Here is a 20851-nt window from a genome sequence, read left to right on the forward strand (position 1 = left end):
CACCTACAGCTGTGTGTGTCTGTGTGTGTGTGCGTGTGTGGCTGTATGGCTGTCTCTGGTTGTATCTGTGTGTGGCTGTGTGGCTGTCTCTGGTTGTGCCTGTGCGTGGGTGTGCATGTGTGGCTGTGTGTGTGTGCGTGTGTGTGGGTGCGTGTGTGCACGTGTGTGGCTGTGGGTCTGTCTCTGGTTGTCTGTATGTGCATGTGTGTCTGTGTGTGTGTGCATGTGTACCTGTGTGGCTGTCTCTGGTTGTGCCTGTGCGTGTGTGGCTGTGCACCCACAGCTGTGCCCGTGTCCTTGGGGTGTCCCTGGGAGAATCTGGACACAGGGCTTCTCGACGCTGGCTTCGGCGTGGGGTGCTCCTGACGCAGGGCCGTCCTCTGCGTGCTGGGTGATGAGCAGGAACCCCCCCCCACCCCGAGCGCGCTAAGTGCACCCGAGGGAGACAGCCTGCTTGCCTGGATGCTTCCTTTCCTGCCAGCGTGCGGACGGATGGAAGGCGCCCCCAGTGACAGGGTCAAGTGGACAGGGCCCACAGGGAGGAGGGGGCGCGTCCGTAAGGGCCGGGCTGAGGCCTCAGTGCCGTGACCGAGGGCCAGGCCGGGGAGGGCACCCCGTGAGTGCAGGAGGGGCCTCCAAGGTGAGCTCCAAAGTGAGCTACAGGTGTGCAAGGGGGGCACGGGGAGGAAGGGAGACGGGCTCGGGGCTCCCAGAGGGATGTGGGATGTCTGGTTACCATGGAGACAGCCAGGTGCACATGTTGCACCAGCCCACCCCCCAGCAGTGGCTCTGCCAGGGTCAACAGTGGGTGGGGCAAGGTGCAGCTGTGAGGGGAGGGGGAGCAAGGTAGGGGGAGACTGGGCTCTGAGCACATGCGTGTCCCTGTGACACCGACCCCCTGACCCAGGGCCAGCACACACGTGTCCCTGTGAGTGACACCGACCCCCTGACCCTGGCCAGCACACACGTGTCCCTGTGAATGACACCAACCCCCTGACCCAGGCCAGCACACGCATGTCCCTGTGACACCACCCCCTGACCCGGGGCCAGCACACGTGTGTCCCTGTGAGTGACACTGACCCCCTGACCCAGGCCGGCACACGTGTGTCCCGGTGACACCAACCCCCTGACCCGGGGCCAGCACACACGTGTCCCTGTGAGTGACACTGACCCCCTGACCCAGGCCAGCACACGCATGTCCCTGTGACACCACCCCCTGACCCGGGGCCAGCACACGTGTGTCCCTGTGACACCAACCCCCTGACCCGGGGCCAGCACACACGTGTCCCTGTGAGTGACACTGACCCCCTGACCCAGGCCAGCACACGCGTGTCCCTGTGACACCACCCCCTGACCCGGGGCCAGCACACACGTGTCCCTGTGAGTGACACTGACCCCCTGACCCGGGGCCAGCACACGTGTGTCCCTGTGATCCGACCCCCTGCGGTGATTTCACCAGCACAGCCCCCCACCCCCGCCAGCCATGCAGCAGGTGCAGCCTCATCATGGGCTGCAGAGGGAGAGCGAGCCCGGGGAGGAGGAACCCCGTCCCCAGCCAGCGTGCGTTTCCCGAGATGCCCGCCGCACAGACGCGGCCCAGCAGGTGCCTGGGGGGGGGCCATGGAGCCGACAAGCACTTAGCAGGTTGGGGAGGGGGCTGGGCACCCTGTGCAGCCCCTGCTGGTGCCTGGCCGCTTCCTACCTGCAGAGTCCCAGCCCTGGGCCCGGCGATCCCCGCAGAGCTCTGCCGCCTGAAACTGCGCAGGGAGGTTCTCCCTCACCCTGCAGCCGCGAGAGCCCACCGCGTGCTGGGCCCGCGCCGGGCGGTGCCTGCGCGGAGGCAGCTCCCGTGTCCCCGCCTGTGGCTCCCGCCTGCTCAGAGCTCAGCGCGGCAGCCGCTGCGCCTGGCTGCACCGGCGCCTCCCCACAGAGCCGAAAACAAAAGCATCCATCTTCCTGAGCGGCCCAGGCCCAGAGAGCAGGGAGCTGCCCCAGCCTGTGCGGTGCCCGATGGCTCACTGCACAGGGGTCACCTTAGCATCTCTGTCCGTCCAGGGGCCGACGGTGGCCCCCCAGAGCCCCTCCCCGCCAGCACCTGCGGGGGCAGCGCTGAGCTGCGGGCACCGACTCCAGCCAGAGCAGTGGGGGCTGGGCCAAACCCACCCACCCCCTCACGCCAGGGCCCCTCCCCAGGGGGCAGGAAGGCCGTGGGAGGCAGCAGCAGCCGCTGGTGGAGCTGAGGTGCACCCAACCCTGGGCCATGCCCACAGACCTGTGCCTGTGCGTGCAAGGGGTCCCCGGGGAGAGGCCCCTCGGGTGGGGGGAGGCCCTGACTTGGGGTTGTCTCGGGGGCAGCAGCCCAGGCACCCATGCACAGCGGCAGGGGACCGAGAGGACAGCAGGTGGTAAGGCCCAGCCTTGTCGCCATAGCATCCCAGCCAAGCCCCAGCCCCTGCACTGGCAAGGCCCAGGGTCCACCACTCCTATGACCTCCATGGGAGGAGGGGGCCCACAGCCCGGGGCCTGGGCACAGCCCTCTCCCTGGCCCCTGGGTCCCTCTGGTCACCTGCTGCCTCACCCACAGGCCACACGCTGGACGTCACATCTGCCTGCCCCAGCACAGAGCACAGGACCCAGGCCCCCCCACGGATTTCTCTGGGGAACTGCGTGTACTTCCATGCAGGGGACACACCCAGGTCACTGCTGCCCCCACCCCATAACCGCCGTCCACGCCGCTTGTCAGGTGACCACTCTGGCCTCCCACTTGGACCCGGACCAGTGCCATCCCTGTCCCCAGGTGCACAGCTCAGAGTCCCACGCTGGCCAGGGAAAGGCCGGGACAGGGGACCCCAAGTTCTTCCTGTCTCTTCCTGGCACAGAACCAGCACCCCAGGAAGGCGTCCTGGAGGCGGCGGCCCCGAAGCTGAGAAAGCGTCCAGCGGCCCCCTTACCTCCAGCACGCGGCCCGTGATGTACTTCTCACAGCCGTCACAGCGGATGCCGAACTCGCTGTGGTAGTCAGCCTCGCAGTAGGGCAGCCCGTCCCTGCAAGGAGGCAGGCGGTCAGGACCGGCGGGCTCCCCGACACCCGGGGACGGCCCCAACACCAGCAGCCTCCCTGCGGGGGATGGCCCCTCCACGCACCCCATCTGCCCACTCCCCGCCAGCCCGCTCCCCATCGGACGAGCGCGGGGTGGCAGCCGCTCCAGAGCCTGCACCCAGGGGCCTGGCCACCCCCGGCTGGCCCGACGCCCCACCTCCACCTCCGGGGTGTGAGCAGGGCACCCTCTTTGGGGTGGCAAGAAGCCCAGGTGCAGGGGTCGGGGGTCAGGGTGACAGACGGGACGTCCCTGGGACACGGGGGTGACACGCGTGGAGAGGCCCCAGGGACGTCCCTGTTCTGTCCCCCACACAGATGTTTCTCTGTGCGCCCCGCGCTGCTCACAGCACCAGGGACTGGAGACGGCGCTCCGCTCCCCGGCCACCGGCTGGGACACCGCGCCTGCAGGGGACGCAGCTGGTCTGGGCGCCGCCGGTGGGGGCCCCGCGCCCAGAGCTAACTGGGGCTGTGCTGTCATCAATGCGACAGACACAGCAGGACAGGCGCCGCTCGGTGTGGGCTGGACCACGGCTGAGGGCTCCCGAGCCTGACCCAGCCGTGGGACCCTGGGCCTCTTGGCCTCACTTCCCCCATCTGTGAAATGGGAGAAGCACCAGCAAGATCGAAACAGGAGACGGCGAGGCAGCGCCCGGCACGAGGCAAGTGCTTGCCCAGGCTGGCGGCCATCAGAGGCCACGTGGTCTTCCAGACCCTGGCAGGAGCCAGGCTCCCGGGAATCAGGGGCCACCTCTGCTCGGCCGCCCCCTCTCCACACCACGAGAGCTGCTGGGGCTCCGTGCCTGCCTTTGGCCTGCACACGGGGGGGCCGGCCAGCCAGGCGACACCCCCTTCTCCTCAGCACTCTGCACCTTTGCTGGGTCCCCCGAGGCCCTGGTCTGGTCACAGCCACGCAGCCCAGCGACTTTGCCCAGCGACAGAGGAGCAGATACGAGCCGGGGACTCTGGCCCCCACTGTACCCCACGAGCCAGCACCTCTGCAGCAAACCCAGGAGGCTCAGAGACGCTGTCTCCACGGCAACACGGACGCACCCTCCTCCCCGGCCCGGCTGCTAGGTAACAGGCCTGCCTCGTGGGTGGGCGCAGCCGGCCGGGGGCTGGGGGCTTGCATTTTACTTCACGTGCCCGTGCACAGAGCTGTGTCAGCCCCAGTGACTGCCGCCGGCTCTGCTGTGGCTGAGGCTTGGGGCTCAGGCCCCCTCCACCGTCCCGCCCCTGGGGATGGGGCTCAACCTGGTCCAGGGACTTTTGTCTCCCACGTGTCAGATGGCTCAGGGTCTGGGAGAGGCCTCAGACGCCCTGCTCCGGTCCTCCCCAGGGGACACAGCCCGCAGTTAGGGTGCCCAGAGCACCAGGGTTCACCTGGTGAACCACGTGTGAGAATGTGTGCTCAAAGCACCCAGCGTGTGTGTGCTAAGTTCACGTGGTCTGTGTGCACGCTGTGCTCACGCAATGTGTGTGTGTGCACTGTACCCACGCGTGTGTGCACGCTGTAGGACTTCCGTTTACCCGACCAGTCGCCGTGACAACTCCGCCCCTTCAGGGCCTCCGGCACTCGCAGAGTCTGGGACGACGTCACAGCTGAGCCCCGCAGGGAGGGGGCGCCCGGGGCACCTGCGGTGCTGCCCTGCCCTGCCCTGCCCTACGGTCCCGGCCCTGACACAGCCGCAGGCCGACCACCTGGCCGGCGCCCCGGCCATGCTTACTTGCTGATGTACTCGGCGGTCAGCAGCTTCCCGCAGGCCTTGCACTTGAAGCAGCTCAGGTGCCAGTGCTTGTCCAAAGCCACCAGGGCCTGGCCATTTTTGATCTCGGCCCCGCAGCCCCCACAACCTGGGGGGAGAGAACACGACACAGATGTCCACACCGTGGGGCGGCAGAGGGCGGGGCGCCCGCATGGAGGGGGCTCAGCACATGCCAGGGGATGGGACCCACGGGGCCCCTGCGCTCAGACCTCACGGGAGCACCTGCAGAGAGGGGTGTGGGGCAGGTGACCACGCGGGGAGCAGGTGTCAAACACCAGCAGTGTTTGCTTCTGCACGCATGTGGCGCCAACTGTGTGCAGCCTGGGCTGGAGGCGAGGGCACCACGGAAAGCAGAGCCCGTGTTGAGCGGCTGCGTGGGGAGCAGCGTCCTCCTGGGTCGGAGGCAGAGCTCTGGCCCAGCCGTGACCCGGTGGCCCCCACTCCCCACCCCCAGCTCCTGCCTGCGCAGAGGCCTCCCCCAGGAAGCCCTCCCGGCCTGCACGCAGCCTGCTCCCACCTTTGCCTGTGTCTGCGGGGGCTCTCAGTCCAGGCCCAGCCAGTCGACCTCACCGACCCTCTCTCCGCCAGCGACCGGCCACACTACCTTCTCTCTGTCCTGCCCAGGAATCCCCATCCCATGCCCAGCAGCCCGGCCTGGGCCCTTGACCCGCCTCCCACTGATACCCGCCCCTGCTCAAATCCCCCACGGGAGTCGGCGTCGTGGCCTAGTGGGTAAAGCCGCCACCTGCCACACCAGCATCCGATATGGCCGCCTGTTCCTGTCCCGGCTGCTCCACTTCTGAGCCAGCTCCCTGCTAATGGCCTGGGCAAGCAGCTAAAGACGGCCCAGGTCCTCGGGGCCCTGCACCCATGGGGGAGACCCGGACGGCCTCGCCCCGTGCTGGCTGTTGCAGCCCTCTGGGGAGCGAACCAGTGAGTGAAAACATTATCTCTGTAACTTTCAAAATAAACATCAAAAATAAAAATCCCCACAGGGTCCCAGGGCCTCGGATCCCACGGCCCCTGCACCCCACAAGCCTCCCCACGCGGCTCCCACAGCCCGCGTCACTCACTGTCACCCGTCAGTCACTGAGGGATGAGTGGGAGCTCCCGGTGAGGGGGCGGAGCAAGCGGGGCAGAGCCTGCCGGGGGCGTGCACGTGTGCTGTGTGTGTGCGTGAGACCCTCCAAGTCCCTGGGGGACTGACGGGCACCAGGACCCCCTGCGGGTGCCCCAGTCCTCAGGGGTACACGTCCGGACCCTCTGCACCTCCCCACGACTCCCAGGTCTGCGCAGGTGCCCTGGCCCAGTGCACGCCTTGAGGGAAGTCCACACGTGCTCGCACGGGCGCCCTTTTCCTAGTACCTTGGATCCGCGTGTCTGTGCACACGTGTCCATGGGAAGGTGTGTGTGCACATGCATGTCTATGGGAAGGTGCTGTGTACTCACACATGTCCATGGGAAGGTGTGTATACACATGTGTGTCCACGGGAAGGTGTGTATACACACGTGTGTCCCTGGGAAGGTGTGTGTGCACAAGTGTGTCCCTGGGAAGGTGTCATCTGTGTCTGTGCACACGTGTCAGCCAGTGCAGGTGTGTGCATGAGCACATGTTGGGGGTGGAGGTGGCTGCGTGTAGGGGCAGGCCCAAGAGCCCTGTGACGAGCAGGCAGGAGAGGCCCCTGGCCACCAGGCCGTCCGCACCCAAGGCCCCCACGGAAGGATCGGCTCACAGCTAGCAGGGACCTCGCAGGGCCCCAGCAAACATCTGCCCGCAGTGGAAAAGCAAAGTCCCCCAGGCCCAGCACAGACCCTGGCCCGGCACTCCTGGGTCCCACTGAGGAGCTCCGTGCCCTGGGAGCCCCCGTGCTCACCGTGTGTGTGTGGGGGGGTGACCCACATGGCGTTTGGCCCTGCCCGTGCCCTGCGGCCACCCAGGGGCTCAGACGTACAGCCTCGCTGTCCTCGCGGGCAGAGCCGGCGAGCACCCACGAACCATGGTCCAGCCCCGATTCCCCGAATCCCACACTGGCAAACCCACGTGAGCCTTTGGAAAACAAGAGCAGACTCAAGCAGGGAGGTCCAGGGCTGCGGGAGGGGGCCTCGATTCATCTCTGGGCCCCCAGTGCCTGCAGCTGGCCTCACACAGCAGCGCCCTGCTCGGGAGCCACCACGTCTGTCAGCTCCAGGCCAGGGGCTCCCAGCCGGGGGACCAGTCCCCAGGGGGCACTGGGCAATGCCTGGAGACCCAGGATGGAGGAGGTGCTCCAGACACCGATGGGTGGGGCCTGGGACGCTGACAAACCCCCTGCAGTGCACAGCTCAGTCCCAGACGCCCCCAGAGCTGCCACCGAGCAACCTGGCTCCTGGCCTTGGTTGGTGGCTCTGTGGACAGGCCAAGCGGGGCGGCACCCTGGGGCATGGAGAGGACAGGCAGTGGGGAGCAGTGGCTGGAGCCAGCCCCAAATCCTAGCTCAGTGACCAGTCCCTTCCCCTCCCTGTGCGTCTGCTAAGTGAGGAAGCCCCATGCCCTGCGAGGTCGTGTGTGGACTACCGGACCCTCTGACCCCCACCTCCCACTCTCCACTGTGCCACACAGGCCCGGCAGAGGGGACCCAGGCTCCAGTGAGCGCGCCCCCAGCCCGGCTCCCTGCCCCCGCCGACCAGCCAGGAGCATCACGGAGAGAGAGCAGGGGCGGTGCACGGGAGAGCCAGGTGCACACGGCAGCGTCGTCATGGGAACGGCAGCCACTGCCTTCACATGTGGAGCCCAGCACGGCTCTGCCGGATACAACACCGGCACGGCCCAAAGCCGTGAGCCGGGCCCCGACGGCTCGGTGGGGCTGCAGGGTCTCACTCGCCCTGCTCCCGGGACCCGGCTCTGCCGTCAGCTCGTGGAACAGACCTGGGCTCCTCCCTGCCACGACCCTTCTAGAACCTTCCAACCTCCTGCTCCTGCCTTTTCCGAGATGCCCGAGTGAGGCTCAAGCCCTGCCTCTGCCATGAACTCTCCTTGGGGCCCAGGAGGCACCGTGCAGCCTCCGAGAGCTTGGCTGGGAACTGCAAGGGGTGCGGGGCCAGATCCACCCACATCCCCACCCCCACGGCACCCCAGGTCCAGCTGGGTGCTGGGGCAGGAGGGTCAGTCTCTAACAGAGCCTTAGACCGGCCCTGGGAGACGAGGAGCCGACCAAGCCCTGCAATGGGACGACGGCTGGGGAGTTAGGGGCAGGGCGCTCTGCGGAGCCCAGGAGCTCACCGTGTGCAGCACGAGGAGAGAGCCAGCAGGGCCGGCGGCTCCTGGGGGCCTTGCCACAGGGCCGGGTGCAGGCACCGAGGCCAGCGAGGGGACTGAGGCTCGTGGCACCGCCACTCGGCACTGGCCCTGCCAGCCGTCAGTCACACAGCCTCTCGGGAGCAGCACAGTGGCCCCAGTGCCTGTGCCCAGCCCGAGACCCCAGCTCTGCACCTGCGTCTTCCTGCCCCCGTTCCTGACCGGGGGAACGGACCCCACAGGCTTCTCAGCGGGGACAGAGCTGCCGCCCCGGCCCCCAGAGGGCAGCCCTGTGTCCAGCTGCGACCACAACGTCAGCTCGGGAAGAGGAGTCTGTGCGGGCCCCGAGGGAGGAGCAGAGCGTGGGGACAGGGGTGCTCCGGGGCCAAGGGCCGGCTCAGCCACACGGGTGAGCTCCGCCCCGCTTCTGCCTGGGCTGACCCAAGTGTTCCTGTGACCTAGCGACAGGCTCAGGGCCACGGGCCTCTAGCTGGACCCTGCCTACATGGCCAGCCCCGTCCACTTCCAGGGGCAGGCGGTCGCCCGAGCCCACGCCACCCCCTCCCCTGGGGCTGGTCCTGGCCACCCACACGCCGATCACCCCGCTTAGGCAGGCATACGACCGGCCCCGGCACTCCCTCCCTCCATAACCATCTATGGCTCCTCACCGCCCCAGCGTGTGGTCGGAATGCTCCCGTGGGGTTCTCACCCCTCCAGCCGTCGGTGCCCCACGCGGCTCCCGCCACCCACTCCCGTGGGCCTGGTGGGTGCCCCACACCTTCCCCAGGTTTCCAACCGTGGCACCCAGTTCTCACTGGCAGTGCCCTCCCTTCCACATGCAAGGTGCCCCCTCCCAGAACCCATGCTGCACCTTGACCCCTAATGCAAGGGGACCAGGAGGCGTGGCCTGTGGGGGATGCCAATCACACCTGGGATCTGCACCCCCACAAGGGACTGCAGGGCGCACAGGGCCTCTCCTGTCGTGCGAGGGGGCAGGTGGGAGGCCCGGAGCGGCCACAGCAGGGCCAGCTCATTCTCTCGGGTGGTGAGAGACCCGAACTTACATGCCTAGGCAGCAGCCCTGGCTCCCGTGGGGGCACCAGGGGGCGGGGCTTCCCAGCTCCTGCCTCCTGTGGTCCCTGAGCCTGTGAAGAGGCAGGGAGGGCTGAGTGTTGGGCCCTTTTCAAGAATGATTTTTTAAAAATTTATTTTTAAAGCAGAGCGAGAGAGAGTCTTCCATCTGCTGGTTCACTCCCCAAAAGGCTGCAACACCCAGAGCTGGGCCAGGTGGAGCCAGGAGCTTCATCTGGGTCTCCCGCATGGGTGCAGGGCCCCAAGCACTTGGGCCATCGTCTGCTGCTCTCCCAAATGCATCAGCAGGGAGCTGGGCCAGAAGTGGAGCAGCTGGGATACAAACCGGTGTCCAGGTGGGATGCCGGCATCGCAAACAGAGGCTTAACCCGCCGCACGGCAGCACCAGCCCCAGAGAGAGATTTCTCAATGGAAGACCCTCCCAGCAAGCCCCATTCCCAACCTCACTGCCCCGAGGGCCGTCGGCTCCCTCCTTCCTTCGTCAGACAGTCGTCACCGCCCCAACCCCAGCCCCCAGCCCCCAGCCCCGAGACCACGTAGCAGGCAGGGTGGTGGCTGCACGAGGAAACCCATGGCCAGCAGGGGCTGCTCCTGGGTCTTCAGAGGCCCCGCTGTCCCGGGACATGTGGCCGTGCCTCTGGGGACATCACCGTGACCACAGCACGCAGGGTGGGGTCTGCAGTGGGGGCTTGGCAGGAGCCCAAGTCCCCATGCGCCATTCCTGTCCTGGAAGAGCCCCCTAGGCCTGGGAGGGCCAGCCGGCTGTCACCCCACCCCACAGCTGCAAACCTGTGACAGCCCTGCTGGCATCTGCCACGCACAGTGACAACCCCTACTGCTCTCCCAGGAACCCCGTGCTGAGCACCTACTGCCCGCACACCTGGAGAGGCCCTGGCAGAGCTCGGAGCCGTGTTCCTTCAGAGAGCTTCAGTGGCCTGGAGTCAACTGGGGTGGGGGGAACGCCAAACATGATGACAGCAAGGGACCAGAAGGGGCCAAGAGGTGGGCGGGGCTAGAGCTGGAGGAGAGTGCACGGATGATGGGGGTGGAGGTGGGCGGGGCTAGGGCTGGGGGAGAGTGGATGGATGATGGGGTGGAGGTGGGCGGGGCTAGGGCTGGAGGAGAGTGGATGATGGGCATGGAGGTGGGCGGGGCTGGAGCTGGAGGAGAGTGGACGGATGATGGGGGTGGAGGTGGGCGGGGCTAGGGCTGGGGGAGAGTGGATGGATGATGGACATGGAGGTGGGCAGGGTTAGAGCTGGAGGAGAGTGGATGGATGATGGGGTGAAGGTGGGCGGGGCTAGGGCTGGAGGAGAGTGGATGATGGGCATGGAGGTGGGCGGGGCTGTAGCTGGAGGAGAGTTCACGGATGATGGGGGTGGAGGTGGGCGGGGCTAGAGCTGGAGGAGAGTGGATGGATGATGGGCATGGAGGTGGGCGGGGCTAGAGCTGGAGGAGAGTGGATGGATGATGGGCATGGAGGTGGGCGAGGTTAGGGCTGGGGGAGAGTGGATGGATGATGGGGTGGAGGTGGGCGAGGTTAGGGCTGAGAGTGGATGGATGATGGAGTGGAGGTGGGGTTAGAGCTGGAGGAGTGTGGATGGATGATGGGGTGGAGGTGGGCGGGGCTAGGGCTGGAGGAGAGTGGATGATGGGGTGGAGGTAGGCGGGGCTAGGGCTGGAGGAGAGTAGACGGATGATGGACATGGAGGTGGGCGGGGTTAGGGCTGGGGGAGAGTGGATGGATGATGGGGTGGAGGTGGGCGGGGCTAGGGCTGGAGGAGAGTGGATGATGGGCATGGAGGTGGGCGGGGCTAGAGCTGGAGGAGAGTGGATGGATGATGGACATGGAGGTGGGCGGAGTTAGAGCTGGAGGAGAGTGGATGGATGATGGACATGGAGGTGGGCGGGGTTAGTGCTGGAGGAGAGTGGATGGATGATGGGTATGAAGGTGGGTGGGGTTAGAGCTGGAGGAGAGTGGATGGATGATGGACATGGAGGTGGGTGGGGTTAGGGCTGGAGGAGAGTGGATGGATGATGGGTATGAAGGTGGGTGGGGTTAGAGCTGGAGGAGTGTGGATGGATGATGGACATGGAGGTGGGTGGGGTTAGGGCTGGGGGAGAGTGGATGGATGATGGGGTGGAGGTGGGCGGGGCTAGAGCTGGAGGAGAGTGGATGGATGATTGGGTGGAGGTGGGCGGGGCTAGGGCTGGAGGAGAGTGCATGGATGATGGGGGTGGAGGTGGGAGGGGTTAGAGCTAGAGGAGAGTGGATGGATGATGGGCATGGAGGTGGGCGGGGCTAGGGCTGAGAGTGGATGGATGATGGAGTGGAGGTGGGGTTAGAGCTGGAGGAGTGTGGATGGATGATGGGGTGGAGGTGGGCGGGGCTAGGGCTGGAGGAGAGTGGATGATGGGGTGGAGGTGGGCGGGGCTAGGGCGAGGGCTGGGCAGTGTGAGAGCCTGCTCCCTGGCTCGCTCCCTGGCTCCCTCCCAGGCCGTGTTCACCCACACCTGCACTGGGTCCCAGGGCTGTGGGCTGCAGCTGTGGTGCCACAGAGGCCCCCGGGCCCGGCGCCCGTCCCCCCTCGCGGTGCACTTACTGCGCAGGCCCTGGGCGGGGTGCAGGCCGCCGCTCCCAGACGAGGGCAGGGAGCACTGCTGGCACACGCATTCCTTGCCGTTGAAGGTCACGCGGTCCCCCGGGGGGAAGGGCAGCCTGCAAGAGAGGGCGTCACCGCCAGGCCCGCTCCCCCTGCTCTGGGGACCCCTGCCCCTGGATGGCACCACCGGCGCGGGCGGGGCAGGGGCGGGTGCTGTGCGGACTCTCGGTCACTCACGCCTGAGCCCGGGTGTCCTCAACCGTGCGAGCAGAAGCGTGGGGCTCCCGGGCATGGTGAGTGGGGGCCGGGACGCAGTGTTCCCCCAGGCCGCCTCGCCCCGGGCTCCCCTGACTGCTCCAAGACACCGCAGACGCTGCCACGGGCTGGACACCCGTGCGGGGCGCCGGGCCGGATGAGACGCTCGGCGCTCGCCCCATTTAAGAGCTTTACGGCGGCTGCCGAGTGATTGGCCTCGGAGGACAGCTGAGTGCGCTCCGGCCCACGCGGGAAGCCTGGGCCGCCCGTGGACGCCCGTGGACGCCCGGGGGCTGCACGATGCACGTTTTCATTTAGAATCCTGGTGTTCTGCTCAAGGTAGATTTGTGGTGTTTTTTTTTTTTTTTTTTTTTTTTTTTTGGCCAGGTATTTCAATTAAAAAAAATACTGCATTAAAATATCCTGTTTCCTGATGGCTGGGTGTTTGGTGTCCCCTCAAATTCCGCAGCCAAAGCGGATGCCTGGAGCCAGGCTGGCTGGGAGCCGCAGAGCGCCCGCCCCCTCCAGCTCCAAGGATGCCCTCGGCCTCGCCCCTGTGTGTGTTGTGGCCTCTGGGGTGACAGGGACGCCCCTGGCTGTGTGACCCAGGACAAGTTCCTCAACCTCTCTGAGCTCCTGTTCTGCACACCGGGGCTACCAGCACTTGCTCTGCAGGGTTCCCCTCCACCCATCCTCCCTGCACCCATCCATTCCTCCCTGCACCCACCAGCTCATTTCCTGCTCCCGGGGCGGGGCCCAGTCAAGGCAGCTACTGTGTCCCTTTACAAGCTGAGCGCACAGCCCCGGGGCCAGCAGCACGGTCACGGTGGAGACGCTTTGCCCACTGCGATCCCCGCCACCGCGGCCCCAGCCCCCCCGGGCGACCTCTGGCCCCACAGCTCAGACTCGTCTTTTCTGGAACTGTCCAGGAGCAGATCTGAGTGGACGGGCGTGGAGCCGTGCTCAGTGTCCCATGTCGGGGACCGGCCCACGCTGTGGCACGCACCGATGGTTCTTTGCATTTCACCGTCGGGTCGTCTCGCAGGGCACACGCTCACCCAGCGCCCGGGGCACCGTGGGGTTCCTGGTGGGGCTGGTGAAGGTGACGCCGTTGGCCTACAGTGCCCACCGTGGACACGCTTCCCCTCCCCGGGATCTCACGCTAAGGATGTCTCTCACCGTACAAGAGACCGCCACGTCCGGTTCCCAGTGGCAGCACAGGGCGGCTGCTTTAGCGTCGGGTCCTCCCAACACTTGGCCGTGACCCAGCAGCCAGGGCCGGTGTTCCTCCGCGGTTGTATTTCCATTCCCCGGGCGGCCGTGAGCTCAGCCCTGCTGCCTGTGCCTGCTGGTCGCTCGCAGAGCCTGTGGGGTGTTGTCGACGCCTGTCCGTTTTGAACAGGTGCTTGGTCTTCTCACGTGTCACCTGCTTTGTGAGCAGGCCTTGGTCAGAGCCGGGCACTCACACGGTCCTCCACGGGCGTGTGGTCCACGCGTCGGTCTTACTGATGTTATCCACAGCTTCTCTTCCAGCCCAACTTCCCGGGGCCTCACTGCAGGCGACGGGCAGCCGCCAAGCACCCTCTACCTCGTGTGGTCCACAAAGGCCTCACTGCCTTTCTCACAGCTTTACTGGGTCCTTTAGCAGGCAGAATGACAGAGAGACGGAGAGAGAGGGAGAGAGAGAGAGGCCTTCCATCGGCTGGTGCACTCCCCAGATGGCCTAATAGCCAAGGCTGGGCCGATCCGAAGCCAGGAGCCAGGAGCTTCTTCTGGTCTCCCACGTGGGTGCAGGGGTCCAGGGACTTGGGCCGTCCTCCTCTGCTGTCCCAGGTGCACCAGCAGGGAGCTGGGTCGCAAGTGGAGCAGCCGGGACAGGAGCCGGCACCCATATGGGACGCCGGCGCCACAAGTGGAAGCTGACCCTGCTGTGGCACCGCGCCGGCCCCAACGAGCGTCTTCGAAAGCACTTGGAGAGGGGAGCAAAATGGCACAGAGGGGGCTCGGGGCCGGGCGCAGGGGGCCCTGCTGCTGCTGCTGACCGCGGTCCTGACCGGAAGTTCGGGCACCGCCTCGGCCAAGGCGCTGGGCTCGGTCTCAGGCCACACGGCGTCTTGGCGCGGGGCCTGGCAGCCGACACTGCACAGCTTCCCCAAGGAAGAGGAGCTACACGCGTGACAGAGAGGAGGCGGCTGTTTCCAATTTTCCAGCTCACGGACGATGGGACTGATTCAAACCGGGACCAGATCGCACAGCGAAGCCGCCGATTCCCTGTCTGACGAACACGACACTTGCCATCCTGGTCGCCAGACCAGCCACCGTCTGCCGAACCCAGATGAGAACAACTCACGTCTCCGACGTCAGAAACACATCTACCGTTTCCCCAGCCCTGCTGAAGGGGGCGACGGAGCCCTGCACCCAGCTCCGGCGGAAACTGGTTAGCGTCCAGTCTAGGCCAGAATGGAGTGTGCAGCCCTGTGGGGGCAGGACCCCAGAGCTGGGAGAATCCACCTGCTGATGAGAAGCTAGAAACCGTCTTGAGGGTGGAGGACGCGAGGCTTCCCGGAGGCGTCTCTCAACTCCTGGTGATCGTAACCGCGCCGCTGGTCCCCTGGGTGACCGGGCTGCCCTGCACCTGCTGTGCCGCCGTGGCTATGGCTGTGGAGCAGCTGAGTGTGTATGGGGACGTGGAATCTGTGGGTGACCATGCAGCCTCCTGTGCTCGTGAGGCCTAAGACTGGAGCTCAGGGAGAAGCGGGGCCTCTCCCTGCCTCCGGGAATCCCCGCTTGTTCACAAGTCCAAGCTTGAAGAGCTAGCAGACGTCTAAGTTTCCATTCCTCACAGCGCTGGTTAAAATGGCCCCCCTGGAGTCAGGCCTTAAGGAATCAACCTAAAATGCAAACAAAATCGCCCAACCCCACGGAGACTGTATTTGCCATAACTTCATCCATATTTTTAAAAATGGATGCTTGGGGTTATGTTTTTGTCTTACTATCTGTAGCTACTTTAATTGGTACTGGCGCGGGGTTCTGTTCTCTTCATCAAATCTTAGGCGCTGATCACTGCTGCGCCCTACCTCCCAGCGTGGTGCTGCCCGTGTCACCCCACCTCCCAGTCTGAACACTCAGCAGGACTCAACGATTCGGCTCAGAATCCCCCCTCGAACCTGTGCTTCGAGATTTAGCAGGAAACACTGAATTCCCTCTGCTGGTTCACTCCCCAACGGGACCGGGCCAGGTCGGAGCCAGGAGCCAGGAGCCAGGAGCTCTGTCCTCGTCCTGCGCGTGCCCATACGCTTGGCCACCTTCCCCTGCCTTCCTGGGTGCGTGGGCCGGGAGCTGGAGCTGGAGCAGAGCAGCCGGCATGCAAACCAGCGAACGACACGGGCGGCCGGCGTCACGGGTGGCGGCGTCGGGGCCGCACCACCAGCCCGGCCCCGGTTTCAGCAGTGTGATGAGACAGGCTCTGTGCGCTCCTCCTGCCGCGCTTCTGCGCGACCCTTGGGGTCCCAGCGCCCTTGCCACTGCGGAACCGTCGGCCACCATTTCAGCCCCTCCCCTCACTACACCAAGAGATGGATGTTTCCGCGTCCTGGCCTCTCCCCCCTTCCCCCCGGATTGAATGGTTCCTGTGCTGTCTCCCCGTCCACCGCTCCTTCCTTCTCCGACGCCCGATCACGGCTAAGCCTCGCGGGGACGCTCTGCGTGGAGGAATTCCATTCCCCATTGCTAGACGCTCCCACCGGTTCCGACTCCCCGCGCAGAGGCGTGTTCTCTAAATCCGTGAGCCAGCCACGGCAGCCACGTGGAAGCCGCCTGCTCCTCCCCACGGCCGTGGTTTCTGGGCCTGCCGCTCGGGACTGCGTTTTCCAGTCTCTCCTCCGAGCGGCGCTGTTGGCTCTTGTTTGTTGCTGACATTTTGTGTGGGTGAGAGCCGGACAGCTTCTCTTCCCGTGCAGGGTGCTGGGCGCGGCTCCGGGAGGAGCTGGGGTCCGTGCCAGGGCCTCGCTCCAGGGCTGCGTCCGTCCTACGAAGGCGCCAGGGCCCTCTGGGGTCCCCCGGACTCCCCAGCACGCTCTGGCTGTGCACCGAGGAATCTTCTTTCTGCTTGGGGCTCCAATGGTTCCCGTCAACCGTGGCTGCAGCCGCTGGGAGTCCCCGCGGCCTGTGTGGCTTAGTCTGTGGCCCAGGGCTCAGTGGTACCCCACAAGTCTCCGGGGCCTGAGCTCTGTCTGGCTTGGTCCCCTCTGCTCTGCCCCACACGGCCAAGCCCCCCACCTTTCCATCCATGGACTCCCACCCCAGGGAAACACGCCCTCTGTTGGGGTCCCCCTCCTGCCTGTGGCCCAAGGAACCCCCTGCAGGCCAGGGCCGGGTGGGCAGCTCCAGTCCCGGGGCGCTGAGTGACGAGGGCCACCTGCTCTTGTTTTTAAAAACAATCATCGAGGGTGATCCTCCAGGCAACCGCGATTGGGTCCGCCCCGCCTCTAAGCCACAGACACGACATCGGCCCAGGTCACACGGCCGGGACACGCGCAGCCCCTCAGCAGCCGCGGCCTGTGCCGGAAGCTTCCGTCTATCTTGGGCACGGCTGTCACCCCAGAGGAGAGCTTTGGAAACAACACCCAGGGAGGCCCAGTGACCTGGGTGTGGTGAGGCGGGGCGATTGGAAGGGAAATGAGCCTTGTTTACAGCTCGGTGTGTTCTAGAACATTCCCACGGGGCGAAAGTGCTAGCAACTGGCGGGCGGGGGAGGGAGGGCCCCTGGGAACACCGGCTGGGGCGGGCGAGCTCGGGCGTGTGTGGCCTTGCTGCCGAGGTCGGCGCTGGTCTCCGCCACGGTCACACGTGCTGTGGCCACACACGGGGACCAGACCGGCGTCAGACCCTGCCCCGCCCGCAGGGGACTGCCTGCCACTCAGGGACAGGCTCACAGGGCTGCACACGGGTACAACACGGAGCTCCCAGGATGCAGCGGGGACCATGGGGAGGGACCGGGGAGGCTCGCCCCGGAGTGGCCCCTTGGCTCGCCGGGCAGGGCAGCGGGCAGTGAGGCCTGAGGCCTGAGGGAGCCTGAGGCATCCAGCAGACGCCCACCCAGAGGGGACTCGGCAGGACGTGGGTGGGCAAGGAGGGTCCCGTGGGCAGAGGGCGCAGCCACGTGAGAGCAGGACACGTGAGGACGAGACCAGCGGGGGGACGGCCGGGGCTCCTCCCTGGCCCGGGAGGTCCCGTGAGTAGCAGAGACCACAGGGAAAGCATTGGAGTGCAGGGTGGGGCTGGATCAGGGCGGCTCAGGGCAGGGAGCCGGAAGATTCCTGGGTGTGCAGAGGGGAGCACAGGAGACAGGCGGGCTGAGGGACTCAGGCTGCCAGGGGCCCTGGGAGCGGGTGACACAGACAGAGCAGGCCGAGCTCGGCGCCCGCCCGTGCCCAGAGCCAGCTCTGCCCCCGACCTGGTGTCTCCGGGGCTGGTGTGTGAGGAGCAGGCCGAGCTCGGAGCCCGCCCGTGCCCGGAGCCAGCTCTGCCCCCGACCTGGTGTCTCCGGGGCTGGTGTGCGAAGGTGCGGCCTGGGCTCAGGCATCGGGGTCGGGGGAGGGGAGGGAGGCACGCTGGGCCAGCCGGCCGCCACTCACCGGCAGACGGCGCAGACGAAGCAGTCGGGGTGGTAGGTCCTGCCCAGCGCCGACACCACCTCTCCCTCGATGAACTGGTCGCAGCAGAAGCAGCGGGTGCCGTACAGGCGCTGGTAGTCCAGCGTGCAGATGTACTCGCCCTGGCGCACGAAGAAGCCACCCTCGGCAAGGTCACAGCCACACGCTGGGGACGGGAGGTGGGGCCGGCGTCAGCCAAGGAGGGGCCCCGGGGCCCGTCCCAGGTGGTCGCTGTACCTGGGGGACAGCCCCGGACCTGCAGCGGAGCCGGGCCGTGGGAGGTGGGCCGCGTCCGGCAGAGGTAGCACAGGCCAGGCAGGTGCTCACACACTCCACGGGTGTGACTCCACGGGACGCCAGGTGCTCCGGGGGTCAGCGCCCCAGGTCTGCACAGAGGGACACCCTCCCTACCCCTGGGGGGCTCCACGACCCCCACAGTGGGACCCTGCCAGGCCCCTGCAGGAGGGAGAGCCCCGGGGATGCCTGGGTGTCATTTCATCCCCCCCGCCCCCCATACCACCTGTTCGGGGCACAGTGGAGCCCTGTGGCAGGGCCGAGGGGACTCTCCCAGGTGGGAGCAGCCAGGTTCCCGCTCCGAGGACTGGGTCAGCCCCGGGACACACCCTCTGCACTCCCACGTGTTCACCTCCGGCCCAGGGCACTCGGGAACCACGCCCGGATTCAGAGGGAGCAGCCCCTCTCTGCTGGAGCCCGAGGAAGCCCCAGCGCCCATCCGGTCAGTCCCGGGGCCTGGTGGGCTGGCCAGGCTCCGTGGTCCCCACGCCAGAGGTGTCCAGTTGACGCCGGAAGCTCCCATGGCAGGGCTCACTGACTGCTAAGGAAGCCGTCTCTGGCTCATTGTAAACGCGGGCGAAGCGCCCGGACATCCCCCTCCCGAGCAGACACAGCCCAACGCCAATGCCAAGGCAACGCCTCCCTCAGCCCTCAGCGAAGCCCAGACTCCTGGTCACAGCCTGGCCGTGGCCCCAGGGCAGCTCCGTGGCCTGCGGCGTTCCAAGGCCACGTCCGCTCACAGGGAGCCCCCCCCCCCACCCGCACAGCAGAGACCCAGACCAGAGCAGCGGGAGCCCAGCGCTGGAGTCACCCCGACTGCAGTCCCCGCTCCACCTGCAGGTGGCGCTGTGCCCCGCCCCCAGCCAAATTCTCTCCCGGAGCTGTCCTGAGAATGCTGGGGTCACCGGCCTCTGCCCGCTACAGAGGACGGTCCCCGTCGCCAGGAGCCCTAGAAGTCCATGTCTGGAGAAGGCACTCCTGTGTGCATGTGTCCACTCAGGGAGAAGGGGCAGGGCTGGCCACCCAGGAGAAGTTCTCGGGGAGACCGGAGGGGTGGCCCAGTGAGCCGGGCTGCAGCCAGGAAGCCCGGGTTCTTGGGCCCAGACGACACCTGCCCTCTCCAGGTCACACGAGGACATGGCCTTGGCGCTTAGCCGGCTGTGTGACTTGGGGCGTCACCTAACCCTCCTGAACCTGTGTGTTCCGGCTGCAGCATTAATGTGACCTCGTGAGGGGAGGAGAGGGGCAGGGGCACGGAGGGAGGGGGCGGGGGTACCAGAGCACAGCCAGACGGCCAGGTGCGTGGGGCAGCGGTTACGGCGCATCTTGGGGCTCTCGCACCCCATTCTGAGAGCCTGGGTTCCATCCCAGCCCCGCTCCCAAGTCCGGCCTCCTGCTAACGTGCGCCCTGGAGGCAGCAGGGCACGGCTCAAGGGCTTGAGTCCCGATGGCGCTCCAAGGTCCTGGGTTTGGCCCTGCCCACGTGGGGAGCGAACCACTGAACCGAAGAGCACCACGGACCGGGCTCGGGGAGGGAGAGCTCGCTGGGGCGGGGCGGCCCGTGCAGGTCCTGGTGCTCCCGGTAGGCACAGGGCCGGGGAAAACCCGGCAGGTGACACCCAGGGCCCTCTCCCGCTGTCTGCTGCTCCCTGGGGAGCTGGGGCGGGGCTGCCAACTGACAGAAACCACACAGCCACGGGGCCAGCGTCTGGCACAGCCGTGCAGACCCTGCCTGGGACACCTGCACCCCACGTCAGGGGCCTGGGCTTAGGTCCCAGCTCCACCTCCCGTCCGGCTTCCCACCGATAAAGGCCAGGAGGCACTGGACGCGGGCCCGAGTGCGCGGGCCCCCGCCACCCGCATGGGGACCCCAAGGGAGCTCCTGGCCTGGCCCCAGCTGCTACAGGCATCTGGGCAGTGAATGAGCACGTGGGAGCTCCGTCTGTCTGTCTCTCTGCCTTTCAAATAGAAATAAATAAAGTTTAAGAACCATAAAGCCAGAGAACTCCAGAGGCACCTGTGAGCTCTCCCTGGGGTGGCTCTGAGGACAGCCGGCCGCTACCTCCGTGTCCCCCGGCCCCGAAACGGCTCCTTGTATGGCTGTCCACAGTGTTCCCTGTGGGACGTGCCACTCCAGTGCCTGGGGGCGGGGCTGTGCAGAGTGCGTGTGCCCTGGGCAGGGGCGAGGCCACCCTTGGGACATGGGCCTTGGTTCTGGGAGGCCTCGGCCAGGCCCCGTGGATGGCCAGGAACGTCCTGTCCTGTGCCATCCCCCGGCCCCCAGGCAGCTGTGGCCGTCACCAGGCTACGCACACACACACAGCCCCTCCCGGACACGCGCGCCGCCCCCGCCTGTCCCCTTGGCACTGCCCCACGTCCTGCACCTGCTCAGCTCCGCCGCTGACTGCAGCACAGGACACCAGCACCGTGTGTCCAGGGTGTCACGAGTGAGGCCACGGAAGACCACGCTGACCGCAGCACAGGACACCAGCACCGTGTGTCCAGGGTGTCACGAGTGAGGCCACGGAAGACCACGCTGACCGCAGCACAGGACACCAGCACCGTGTGTCCAGGGTGTCACGAGTGAGGCCACGGAAGACCACGCTGACCGCAGCACAGGACACCAGCACCGTGTGTCCAGGGTGTCACGAGTGAGGCCACGGAAGACCACGCTGACCGCAGCACAGGACACCAGCACCGTGTGTCCAGGGTGTCACGAGTGAGGCCACGGAAGACCACGCTGACCACAGCACAGACCCCAGCTGCTTCAGAAGTGGCAACAGCACTGAGTGTGGGAAAGGACCCATTGTGCACCA

At 66.6% G+C, this 20851-nt stretch overlaps 1 protein-coding gene across 5 annotated transcripts in view; it reads right to left on the bottom strand.

Moving 5' to 3' along the window:
• ABLIM2 (actin binding LIM protein family member 2) overlaps nt 1-20851 on the bottom strand; it is a 122633-nt gene that overhangs the window by 62955 nt on the left and 38827 nt on the right. For all 5 annotated transcript variants that reach the window (XM_062212656.1, XM_062212655.1, XM_062212654.1 and 2 more), the window contains exons 3-6: nt 17724-17907; nt 11833-11948; nt 4825-4951; nt 2952-3045 (exon numbers count right to left, since the gene is read on the bottom strand). In XM_062212656.1, coding sequence (XP_062068640.1) covers nt 2952-3045; nt 4825-4951; nt 11833-11948; nt 17724-17907 — 521 coding nt within the window. The remainder of the gene's footprint in view (nt 1-2951; nt 3046-4824; nt 4952-11832; nt 11949-17723; nt 17908-20851) is intronic.

Source organism: Lepus europaeus, chromosome 16, assembly GCF_033115175.1.
Source record: "Lepus europaeus isolate LE1 chromosome 16, mLepTim1.pri, whole genome shotgun sequence".
In the NCBI taxonomy this organism is placed as follows: domain Eukaryota; kingdom Metazoa; phylum Chordata; class Mammalia; order Lagomorpha; family Leporidae; genus Lepus; species Lepus europaeus.